A 13,608-nucleotide genomic window follows, 5' to 3' on the forward strand; every position below is an offset into this window, starting at 1 on the left:
GCCTGCCTAGACGTGGATATAACTTAGGGCGCAGGTGCTGAGGGTAGTGTCGCAAACACAGCCCTAGCCGCGGATATAACTGAGGGCGTGGGTGCTGAGAGTAGTGTCGCGGACGCTGCCCTCTCTATTCTGCCGCCCTAGGCGCGGATATAACTAAGGGTGCGGATGGTGAGGGTAGTGTCGCGGACGCTGCCCTCTCTATTCTGCCGCCCTAGGCGCGGATATAATTAAGGGTGCGGATGGTGAGGGTAGTGTTGCGGACGCCGCCCTAGACCCTAAAGTGAGGGTCTTGGGGTGAGGGCGCAAGAGGTGATGGTAGTGTCGGTGACGCCACCCTCTCTATTCTGCCGCTCTAGGTGGCCGCCTAGGTTGCCTCTATGGACGCGCCGGCCCTGCAAACACATGCGCTATAGGGGAATTGATCAACTAAACTGGCCGTAGTGTATGAGTGTGTGTGTGAGAATGAGTATCTATGAGTGTTTCCCAGTACAGGGTTGCAGCTGGAAGGGCATCCACTGTGTAAAATATTTGCTGGAATAGTTGGCGGTTCATTCCGCTGTGGTAAATGAATATAACAACTGAATAAATATATGTTTACACACATTTACAAAACTAAATTCTCAATGATGCCTTAAAAATAATTGTTTAGATAATTCACTAAAACATCATTAATGAATTAAGTTGTGTATTTGTGTGTATATTTTTACAGCAATATAATGAAAGAAATTCCACAAAACGTCCGAAAACTCAACACGAAATTCATTTTAGTCTCGTTTAATCCTGGAAGGGCTGATTAATCATGTGATCAAGGTAAAAGCAGTAGATTATACAGAGTAACTGAAACCATCATCTGGCTATTGATTAGCATACAGTGTTAATGGGTTAGTTTAAATAGTCACTGTTATTACTGCTACATGCTCTCAAGGATAATGTTCTAGTGCTGTATTGATCACTGCTCATTCTGTCAATACATTTCATTGGATTTGACATTTAAACTGTTCTTCTCCATCCAATAACAAACCCCCATTTGGAAAAACCTGAATTATAACAACATGGAAATGTAAATAAAGCATGCTTTAAGGTTAGTTTACTGCATCTTTCTACAAACAATAATAATAATCAGACTTGTTTGTTGAAAGAATTGAACATTATTTAGACACCTAGGATATAGTAGAACTCGCAATGGTGTTTTGAGTGGTTGCTAAGCCGTTGCTATGATTTTACTGTGGTGTTTTGAGTGGTTGCTACGGTGTAGTTATACAGTCAATGTGGAATTCTGAAGACTAGGCTGGTTGAGTGGTTACTAGGCTGTTGCAATGGAGCTGCTGAGGTGTTTTGAGTGGTTGCTAGGGTGTTGCTATACAGTCATTGTGGTATTTTGATAAGTTTTGTATGCTTTAGTAGTCATTAGGCTGTTGCTATGCAGTGGTGATGTTTTGTACAGTTGCTAGGGTGTTTTAAGTGGTAACTAGTCTGTTTTATGTCATTATACTAGGCTGTTGCTCTACAGTCATTGTGGTGTTCTGAGTGGTTACTATAGGCTATCTTTATGTGGTAACCAGGCTGTCACAATACAGTCATGGTGTTCTGAGGGGTTACTAGGTTGTTGGTATACAGCCACAGTGTTGTTCTGAGTGGTTACTAGGCTGTTGCTATACAATCATGGTGGTGTTCTGAGTAGTTACTAGGCTGTTGCTATACAGTCATGGTGATGTTCTGAGTGGTTACTAGGCTGTCGGTACACAGTCACGGTGGTGTTCTGAGTGGTTACTAGGCTGTTACTATACAGTCACGGTGGTGTTCTGAGTGGTTACTAGGCTATTTTATGTGGTTACTAGGCTGTCACTATACTGTCACAGTGTTGTTTTGAGTGTTACTACGCTGTTGCTACAAAGTCATGGTGGGGATTTGAGTGCTTACTAGGCTGTCGCTATACAGTCACGGTGGTGTTTTGAGTGGTTACTAGGCTGTTGCTATCCAGTCACTGTGGTGTTCTGAATGGTTACTAGGCTGTCGGTATACAGTCGTAGTGCTGTTCTAAGTGTTACTAGGCTGTTGCAATACAGTAACGGTGGTGTTCTGAGTGGTTACTAGGCCGTTGCTATACAGTCACGGTGGTGTTCTGAATGGTTTCTAGGCTATCGGTAAACAATCGTAGTACTGTTCTAAGTGTTACTAGGCTGTTGCTATACAGTCATGGTGGTGTTCTGAGTGGTTACTAGGCTGTTGCTATACAGTCATGGTGGTGTTTTGAGTGGTTACTAGGCTGTCGGTATACAGTTGCAGTGTTGTTATAAGTGTTACTAGGCTGTTGCTATACAGTCACAGTGGTGTTCTGAGTGGTTACTAGGTTGTTGCTATACAGTCACGGTGGTGTACTGAGTGGTTACTAGGCTGTTGGTATACAGTTGCAGTGTTGCTATAAGTGTTACTAGGCTGTTGCTATACAGTCACGGTGGTGTTCTGAGTGGTTACTAAGTTGTTGCTATACAGTCACGGTGGTGTACTGAGTGGTTACTAGGCTGTCGCTGTACAGTTGCAGTGTTGTTACAAGTGTTACTAGGCTGTTGCTATACAGTCACGGTGGTGTTTTGAGTGGTTACTAGGCTGTTGGTATACAGTTGCAGTGTTGTTATAAGTGTTACTAGGCTGTTGCTATACAGTCACGGTGGTGTTCTGAGTGGTTACTAAGTTGTTGCTATACAGTCATTGTGGTGTACTGAGTGGTTACTAGGCTGTTGGTATACAGTTGCAGTGTTGTTATAAGTGTTACTAGGCTGTTGCTATACAGTCACGGTGGTGTTCTGAGTGGTCACTAGGCTGTTGCTATACAGTCACGGTGGTGTTCTGAGTGGTCACTAGGCTGTTGCTATACAGTCACGGTTGTGTTTTGAGTGGTTACTAGGCTGTCGGTATACAGTCGCAGTGTTTTATAAGTATTAATAGGCTGTCAGTGTACAGTTGCAGTGTTGTTCTGAGTGTTTACTAGGCTGTTGCTAAACAATCAAGGTGGTGTTCTGAGTGCTTACTAGGCTGTTGCTATACAGTCACGGTGGTGTTCTGAGTGGTCACTAGGCTGTCGGTATACAGAGGCAGTGTTGTTATAAGTGTTACTAGGCTGTTGCTATACAGTCACGGTGGTGTTTTGAGTGGTCACTAGGCTGTTGCTATACAGTCACGGTGGTGTTTTGAGTGGTCACTAGGCTGTTGCTATACAGTCACGGTGGTATTTTGAGTGGTTACTAGGCTGTAACTATACAGTCACGGTGGTGTTCTGAGTGCTTACTAGGCTGTTGCTATACAGTCACGGTGGTATTTTGAGTGGTCACTAGGCTGTCGCTATACAGTCACGATGGTGTTCTGAGTGGTTGCTAGGCTGTCACTAGGCTAGGTTGTGAACACTTGTATTTGATCACCTCACATTCCCTCTTAATACTGGTTTTGTATTCTTTCCTGGTTTTTAATGGTCTGATTGTTTTGTATTTTTAAAACAACATTTTGTTGTTGTTTTTTTCATGAAATAACAAACCCGAGTTTGAGCATCCTGACTTATAAACACATGGAGATGGAAATAAAGCACACTGTTAAGGTTAGATCACAGCTATGCATCTTTCTACAAACAAACATCCTTCAAACTTTGCTTGTTGGAGGAGTTGAACATTATTTGCACACACAGAATATATTAAGATTAGGAAGATGAGCGAGAAATACAGGAGAGAGATAAAGAGACAGACAGAAAGGAGGATCAGAAGGAAGTCAGAGAAGTTCACTTCCTGTGACATGACACATGCACTGGAGTCCTGCAGACACGCATTCAGACAGACAGAACAGACAGACAGACAGACAGACAGACAGGAGCAGCGATGGCACACAGAGAGAATCTGAACCGTGTATTTACCGCGCTCCCTCACGTTGACTGCCACCGATGACAAAAGAATGACAAGAAGAAAGAAATCAACATAGAAAAACAGCAGACATAAGCAAAGGAGAAGACACGGAAACTTCCAGAAGAACCAGAGATACTGACACTGACAGCAGATTTGGAGACATCACCATCACTTATGCCTGAACCACATGACAATGAATCAAACGATTCAGCAAACAAACTATGAACCAAACGATTCAGTGAACATGATCTATGAACCAAACGATCCAGTGAACATGATCTATGAACCAAACAGTTCAGTGAACATGAATTATAAATTAAATGATTCCATGAACATGAACTATGAACCAAAATATAAAGTGAACAAGAATTATGAAATAAAATGATTCAACAATAAACCAAACGATTCAGTGAATATGAATCAAACAATTCAGAGAAAATAAAAAATTAACCAACTGATTCAATAAACATGAACCAAATGATTTAGTGAATACAAACCAAATGAATCAGTTAACATAAACTACGAACCATATGACTCAGTAAACATAAATTATGAATCAAATCATTCAGTGAACATGAACTATGAACCAAAAGATTAAGTTAACAATGAATTTTAAAAATAAACGATTTAGAAAAAATAAACCAAATGATTCAGTTACCATGAACTATGAACCAAACGATTCAGAGAATATGAACCAAACCATTCAGTGAACATAACCTATGAACCAAACGATTTAGTGAACACAAACCAAATGATTCAGTTAACAAACTATTTAGCAAATGATTCAGTTAACATAAACTATAAATCATAAGATTCAGTGAACATAAATTATGTATTAAATGATTCAGTGAACATGAACTATGAACCACAAGATTAAGTGAACACAAACCCAATGATTCAGTTAACATAAACTATGTACCAAATGATTGACAAATGAAAAATGAACCAAACAATTCATTGAACATGAACTATGAATCAAAAGATTCAGTGAACATAAATTATGAACCAAAAAAGTAAGTGAACTCAAATTATGAGATAAAGGAATTCAGCGAAAAATGAACCAAACAATTCAGTAATCATGAATATGAATCAAACGATTCAGTGAATATGATTTATGAACCAAACGATTCAGCAAAAATAAAATAAACGATTCAGAAAACATGAACTATGAACCAAAAGATTCAGTAAATACGAACCAAATTATTCAGTTAACATAAACTATGAATAAAAAGATTTAGTGAACCTGAATTATGAAATAAGATGATTCCGCAAAAAATGAATCAAACGATTCAGTGAGCAGGAACCATGAATCAAACGATTCAGTGAATACAAGCCAAATGATTCAGAAAAAATAAATAATGAACAATACGTTTAAATGAACTATACTAAAGAAATGAATTAAATGAACAGGAAAGAGAAACATTACTGTGTGCGTTTATGAAGATGTGAAGGTAAATATGAGTGAACATAACTGAAAATACATGAGTTAGAGACTGCAATACTGCACCAGGAGCAATAAACATCAACAGATGCACACAAAACATTTCATCCTAAGCGGTCTCCCTTGAAAATACAAATATTTCAAAGGTTTAAAAATACAAATACAATTCACATTCAAATAAAGACGCAGGATAAGTGAAGAAATGCACTAAAATGACAGTTGCTTTGCTTTTAATATTAAGGACAATAAATATAGATTTTTTTGTTATCTTAGAAAATAATTAAACAAATACATATTTTAATGCTTTTAAATATTTAAAAAATATGTTTAGAAAAATACATTAAAATGATCAAATATGTATTGCACAGGTATTGCACACCTGCTTTAAAACATATGCAAGTGCAGGTTGTTAGATTGACGACACCAACAGGAGTGAGCCTGACTACCGAGCCTAAAGGCTGATTTAAATTGTGTTAAGTGGTATTAAAAGGTTTTTGTCCTAACCAACACCAGAAATGCATATATTAGAAACAGTTTCTATTTCTCTCATGTGCTTTATTCAGTGTTAAACACTAATAATGTGAGTTTTACATGTAATTTATCGCCATACAACTGACAGCAGCAGCAGAGAGTTCAGCTCAGATCTGGAGAATCAATAAAGCGTCTGAAACTGAACTTCAGAGACTCAGTGCAAACCAACACATATCAGTGATTCAGCATCCACATTAATATTGTTCAAGAACTTTAATATGTCTTCATTAGATTATAAAGCTCATCATTGTGCTGGAGTGCAGTGAGTGTGCTATTCTGTGCTTCTGTATGGCTGTGTTTACATGTGTTTTGTCTGCTGCAAACAGCCCAATTGCTTAACACTCTCATCACATAGCGTGTAGTTAGGTTAAAGCGTAGTCTGCTGACCTAATGTTTACACTCATAATATTTATATTATTTGCTAATTAATAACCTTATGTGGAACTCTGAATCTGCGTCTCATTTCAGAGTCTGCTACTGTCCACCAGAGGGCGCATTTCAGTCACATTTGACTGAATGAAATACGAAGTTTTCCACAATCTGGCAACCCAGGCTGCTGAAATATAATTGGCTAAACTGGCAGTGGGCGGGTTAAAGAGACCAAAACAAAGACAGCTGCTCCGGCACGTAACACACATGTTCACAGCAGAATATCTGACTTCAGCAGTGTGTTTCAGATAAACAGGCATGACTGAGCACGCTTCTGAACATCTGCACACACATGATCCTGTTTTCATGCTTTACAAGAGTACATACAGCACCTTTAAGTGTTTTCTTCACTACTGCTAATGTTTCACTGATCTAGCAGCTAGCTCTAACTCTAAAACAAACATGTAGGAGTGCTACATTTAGCACCAACAGCATTATTTTAAAGACTTTCTCTTAAATCTGCAAATTAGGAGCTACTTTAAGCCTTGAACATGGCACCTGATATAAAGATTCGTCACTCGTCTTAATGAGTGATTCGCTGAGTCATCCATTCAAATGATTCATTCAAAACAGCTGATTCATTAAGAAACAAAGCAAGCATGTCTTCATGAATGAATCACTGAATCATTTACATGTTTGCACAGAAAATGGCTCATTTACATTGTAGATAGATTTAAAAAAAGCCCTTCAAAAAACTGATCATTTTATAGATTTGTTTTTAAACTTATTAAAGAGATATCTTCATAACTCGAGTATTGTGTGTCATTTCTGCTGTTTTGTGCATTAGTGAAGCTCACAGTGCAGTATTAGACGATGATGATGATGATGATGAGTGTACGAGTTTCTCTAACAGCTCCTCAAACACACACACACGCGCGCACACACCATGAGTCTCATTAAAACATCTGTGTGAAATATATGTGTGTGAATGAGTGTGTGTCTGTCTGTCTGTGTGTGTGTGTGCTTGTGTGTGACTTACTGGATCCCTCCTCCGTCACCATCCCCAATCCCTCCGCCTTATTCTGACGCTCGAATGCATTCAGATCCAGAACACTGCAGAAACACAGAAATATAATGTCTATGTGACCCCAACAATTTTCGATTAATTGTAAAAATATACACACTTTACTCGGATAGATCTTTTTGTTGGTTCATCAACATCTACTGTAAGGGTTAATTCTGAATTATAATGTAATGAGCATGTAAACGCAAAGAGTGAGAATGACCTGCACGACTGCATCAGTCCTGACAGACTCTTGAAGAAACCCACGTCTCGCTTCTCCTTCAGATAGTCCAGCATTTTCTGTACAGGAGAGAAGAACAGAATTCAACAGAAAATAACAAAAAGAACAGAATTAACTGAAATGGCATAGAATTGAACAGAAAAGAATATAATAAAATAAATAATAGAATAGAATAGAATAGAATAGAATAGAATTGAATAGAATAGAACAGAATAGAATAGAATTGAATAGAATAGAACAGAATAGAATAGAATTGAATAGAATAGAACAGAATAGAATTGAATAGAATAGAAAAGAATATAATGAAAGAAATAATACAATGGAATAGAATAGAACAGAATAGAACAGAATAGAATAGAAAAGAATACAATGAAAGAAATAATACAATGGAATAGAATAGGATAGAATAGGATAGAATAGAATAGAAAAGAATAAAAAAAGAATGAAAATAATATAATTAATGGAATGGATAAAATAGACTGGCATAGAATAAAAAAATAGAATAGGATGGAGTAGAATAGATCAGAATAGAATGAAAGAATAAAAAGAATATAATTAAATGGAATAGAATAGAACATAATAAAAATAGAATATATTTAAAAGGAATGGAATAGAATAGAATAGAATAGAAAAGAAAAGAAAAGAATGGAATAAAAAAAAATTATAGAATAGGAAAGAATAGAATAGAATAAAAAGAAAAGAATAAATGGAATGGAATACAATAAACTGGAATAGAATACAAATAATAGAAGAGGATAGAATTAAATTGAATAGAACAGAATGAAAGAAAGAAAAAAAAACAATATATTTAAATGGAATGGAATAGAATAGAGTGGATTAAATAAAAAGAATAGGGTGTAATAGATCAGAATAGAATAGGAATAGAGTAGGATAATATAATATAATATAATATAATATAATATAATATAATATAATATAAATATATTTAATAAAATATATAATATAATAAAATATATAAAATAACATAAAATAATATAAATTATATAATATAATACAATATAATATAATATATAATAAAATATATAAGATAAAATATATAATATAACAAAATAAAATATAAAATATATAATATATAATATAATACAAAATAATATAATATAATATAATATAATATAATATAATATAATATAATATAATATAATATAATATAATATAATATAATATAATGAAAGAAATAATAAAAAGAATAGATTTAAATGAAATGGAATAGAATAGAGTAGAATAAAATAAAAAGAAATAATAGGATAAAATGAAATAAAAAAAACAATGAACTAAAATAAAATAAAAGAATAATTAAAAATAATATATTTAAATGGAATGGTATAGAATAGACTAGTATTAAATGAAAAGAACAGAATATGATGGACTGAAATGGAATAGAATAGAATAGAATGAAAGAAAGAATAAAAAGTAGAGAATTAAATGGAATGGAATACAATAGACTGGAATAGAATAAAAATAATAGAACAGGATAGAATAGACTAGAAGAAAATAGAATAAAAGAATATAATAAAATGAGTAAAACAAAAAAATGTAAAAAATAGAATTAATGGAATGGAATAGAATAGAGTGGAATAAACTAAAGTAACAGAATAGGACGGAATAGAATAAAATAGAATAAAATAATAGAATTAAATGGAATGGAGTAGAATACAGAATAAAACAGAATAAAGAAGAACAGAACAGAATGGAATGAAATAAACAGGAATATAATGAAATGGAGCAGTATAGAATATCTTCTTCTGCTCGAGCTTCTGCTTAAGGTGCTTGCAGGAGATTTCTCAGTGTTTCCTCTTCTGTTCTTCTTCTGGAGAAAGCCTGGTTTCCTTGAGTTAGTCTGGAATAATGAGATCTTAGAGTCTGACCTGCTGGACCACGATGTTTCCTCCGTTGAGGATGGAGATGCCCAGCTTCAGTGTGAACGTCACCATCGGATCCAGACGTCCTAAAACACACACACACACACTCAGTGATAGTGATGATGATGATGGATCTGCGTGTGTGTGTGTGTGTGTGTGTACCTTTACTAGCGCTGACCATCTGTAAGACCATCTCTGCTGCTCCTCTGTCATGAAGTCTGGCCTGCTGATAGAGAGTCTTCTGCTTCTCCATCTCCTTCTCCTGATCTCACACACATACATACACACACACACACACACACACACACACACACACACACACACACACACACACACACACACACACACACACACACACACACACACACACACACACACACATCAGGATCGCAGTGTCTGTCTCCTGTTAGTCTCATATTTGGCCTCTTCTCACCTCAAATGTTTTCTCTTTGTCTTCCTCCTCCTCCTCTTCCTCGTTTTCAGCACAGCTCTATAAATGAAGAACAGCAAAGTTCAGAACCCTCTCTCTCTCTCTCTCTCTCTCTCTCTCTCTCTCTATGACAATATACACGTGGCTTTCAGTAGGTCTGCAATTCCCTGTCTTAATAAATGATTCACTGAATTATTTGTTCAATTGATTCATTCAAAACAGTAAGTGAGTAGCTGCGTCCCAAATCGCATACTTATGCACTATTTTACGCCATTTTGTAGTATAAATAGTGTAAGTAGTGTGTTCACATTGAAAACTCTCAAAATAATAAGTGCACTTTAATTACCCGGATGATGCACTCATTCAGCCGCTAAAATGAAGTGTGTAATGATGGACACTTCACACACTCAACGACCGCAGGTTTGCTTACGTAGCGGAAGGGGCGGAGCTATCTGACGCACATGTTGAATAACTTTATTTATTTTGGATGGTGAAAGCAAAATTCTCCTACAAGAGTGATTATAGCGCCTCCCGATGGTGAATGCGGTTATACTCACGGCAGGTATTATTTGATAATTCAGTCGTTTATTTCACTGATTTGGCAACAGTCAAACGTCATCAGGGAAACGGTTTGAATTTCCGCTTAGTAAAAAAACATTAGTGTGCCATTTGGGACGACACTACATACATATACTATCCTGTTGAGTGTGTAAGTGCATAAGTACATAGTGCATGAGTGCATAGTGTATAGTGTGCCATTTGGGACGCAGCTCTTGTCTTTATGAATGAATCATTGAATCACTGAATCAAATGAGTCATTTAGAAATAGATTCATTCATGAAAAGCTCAGTGTTGCTCTGAAATGCAGAAATGCTTTATTAAACTGAAATAAGTCAGACAAAACTGTGTCTAAATCATTATTCAGTGTTAATTACTGTTAATTATGTGTGGAATATTCAATATTATATGCTCTGATGTACTGTAACATCTGAAAGCAGTTGATCATAGTCAGTGGTGGATTTAGGCATGGGCAATACGGGCGATCGCTAGGCCCACACCGAATCTGTGCATGCAGATTTTCAGTCTATCATTGATTCTGTTTATTTACTCGTGTAAATGTGTGTACATTTATATTTATTCAGTTATTTTATTCATTTCAGTAATATTACTGACTAATATGAAAATATTTATGATTTTTCTTGCAATTCAGTAATATTTTCTGTCTTTCAGTAAAGATATTATAGGAGAGACTTTGCAGTATTCACCCCTTCCCCTTAGCGCCACGCCTTCAAGCTAAAGAGAATTGGGACACCCCGAACCCTTCACGGGAACGTGCAAAACAAGCGGTGGGGTAAGGGCTAAGGGGTCGAGTTGGGTCTTAACAACATTAATTCTCAGTCATGAGTCGGGTCTAAGACAACAGATAATTACATAACACACATATTGTTTGTATTCTATAGAATAGACTTTAATATTCATGTAAAGATTTCTTACGTGATCTTAGCATATAGGTGTAGATGGATATGGAGTGGTTCGTCCAGGGTGCTATTTAAACTAGAGCCGCCACTGATCATAGGTATTAATTATATATGGATCTATGTATTAGGCGATACAGCAGTGAATATTACACATTAATAATGATGTGCAGTTATGACACACACACCTTTGCCATCATGTCTGCATATGCGATGTAGAGCTGATCCTCCTCTAGAGAACTGCAACACAACAACGACACAAACACATCAAACTTACACAACACTCTCTCTGTGTGTGTTTATTTGTACATTCTGGCAGTGCCTTGTGTGTATGCGTGTACCTGCACTCCGTGTGTGTGTGTGAGTGTGTGTACCTGCGCTCCGTCAGTGCGTTGTGGCTAAAGTGCAGGATCAGCTGATGCAGAGGGTCTGGCTGAGTGTCTGTGATCTCCTCCTCCTCTTCATCAGGCTTCGGCTGTGTCTTCTACACACACACACACACACACACACACACACACACACACACACACACACAGTATGATCAGCTATAGAGCCGCAGTGATGTTGTGTCTGGCGTTTCTCAGCTCATGTATGATCAGTGTTAGAGGGATGAGTGAGTGCTGTATGAGCTCAGGCACATGCTGTCAGTGCACTACAGTGAGATGATGAGAACACGGCTGCGTCCCAATTCACACGCTTATACTACATCTTAATGCAATTTAAAAACATCATATTTTGGCATTAATATGTCAAGTATTAGGCAGCATGGTGGTTTAGCACTGTCGCCTCACAGCAAGAAGGTCGCTGGTTCGAGTCCCGGCTGGGTCAGTTGGCGTTTCTGTGTGGAGTTTGCATGTTCTCCCCGTGTTGGCGTGGGTTTCCTCCGGGTGCTCCGGTCTCCCTAACAGTCCACACACATGCGCTATAGGGGAATTGATGAACTAAATTGGCCGTAGTGTATGAGTGTGTGTGTGTGTGTGTGTGTGTGTGGGTGAGTGTATGGGTGTTTCCCAGTACTGGGTTGCAGCTGGAAGGGCATCAGCTGCGTAAAATATAAAATAATAATATAATTAATAATATAAAATAAAATATATGCTGGAATAGTTGTCGGTTCATTTCACTGTGGTGACCCCTGATAAATCAGAGACTAAGCTGAAGTAAAATAACTGAATGAATTTAGATCGGAGAGTACGTGAATTGAGCCGCAGCACATGATGCTCTGATACACAGATCTGATGAAGACACTGGATGATGATCGTCATGCTATAATGAGAGTTAATGAAAACAAATAATTCAGTTATAAATATGCACTAAACAAAGAGGTCAACACAAAAGCAAACACTAATGTTGGCTGACCACAACGTCTTACAGGTCCCGTGAAATTAAAATACAGTTTTTAGATGCTAATATCACTATAGACTATATCACATAATATAGTCTTATTATTATTTATATATATATATATATATATATATATATATATATATATATATATATATATATATATATATATATATATATTTATATATATATATATATATATATATATATATATATATATACATACATACATACATACATACATACACACACACACACACACACATACAAACATACATACATTTATAGTCAGAATTATTGCCCCCCCCCCCCCCCTTTGAATTTTATTTTATTTTTTTTTATATTTCCTAAATGATGTTTAACAGAGCAAAAAAAGTTTTCACAGTATGTTTGATAATATTTTTTCTTCTGGAGAAAGTCTTATTTGTTTTATTTCGGCTAGAATAAAAGCAGTTTTTAATTTTTTAAACACCATTTTAAGGTCAATTTAGCCCCTTTAAGCTATATATTTTCTCGACTGTCTACAGAACAAACCATCGTTATAGAATAACTTGCCTAATTACCCTAGTGAAGCCTTTAAATGTCACCTTAAGCTGTATAGAAGTGTCTTGAGGAATATCTAGTCTAATATTATTCACTGTCATCATGACAAAGAGAAAATACATCAGTTATTAGAGATGAGTTATTAACACTATCATGATGAGAAATGTGTTGAAGAAATCTGCTCTCTGTTAAACAGAAATTGGGGGAAAAAATAAACAGTGGGTGAATAATTCTGACATCAGCTGTATATATATATATTATCATAATTATTTGGGGGTTTTCACCTTTATTGGACAGGACAGAGTATCGACAGGAAAGCATGGGGAGCAGAGAGAGGGGGAGGATCGGCACAGGACCGCGAGGCGGAATCGAACTCAGGTCGCCGTGAACACCCGATTGAATGAGTT

The 13,608-nt window shown here is 36.5% G+C and overlaps 1 protein-coding gene across 3 annotated transcripts in view; it reads right to left on the minus strand.

The window, feature by feature from the left end:
• LOC101884734 (ryanodine receptor 3) overlaps nt 1-13,608 on the minus strand; it is a 253,838-nt gene that overhangs the window by 35,060 nt on the left and 205,170 nt on the right. For 2 of the 3 annotated variants that reach the window (XM_087289686.1, XR_015512842.1), the window contains exons 76-82: nt 11,692-11,801; nt 11,506-11,557; nt 9,846-9,902; nt 9,575-9,674; nt 9,419-9,498; nt 7,515-7,591; nt 7,268-7,341 (exon numbers count right to left, since the gene is read on the minus strand). In XM_087289686.1, the coding sequence (XP_087145812.1) occupies nt 7,268-7,341; nt 7,515-7,591; nt 9,419-9,498; nt 9,575-9,674; nt 9,846-9,902; nt 11,506-11,557; nt 11,692-11,801 (550 nt within the window). Of the gene's footprint in view, nt 1-3,898; nt 3,917-7,267; nt 7,342-7,514; nt 7,592-9,418; nt 9,499-9,574; nt 9,675-9,845; nt 9,903-11,505; nt 11,558-11,691; nt 11,802-13,608 lie in introns of those variants that run through there. The other variant, XM_087289685.1, reaches the window with a different exon arrangement.

This window comes from Danio rerio, chromosome 17 (genome assembly GCF_052040795.2).
Source record: "Danio rerio strain M-AB ecotype USA chromosome 17, GRCz13ab, whole genome shotgun sequence".
Classification (NCBI taxonomy): domain Eukaryota; kingdom Metazoa; phylum Chordata; class Actinopteri; order Cypriniformes; family Danionidae; genus Danio; species Danio rerio.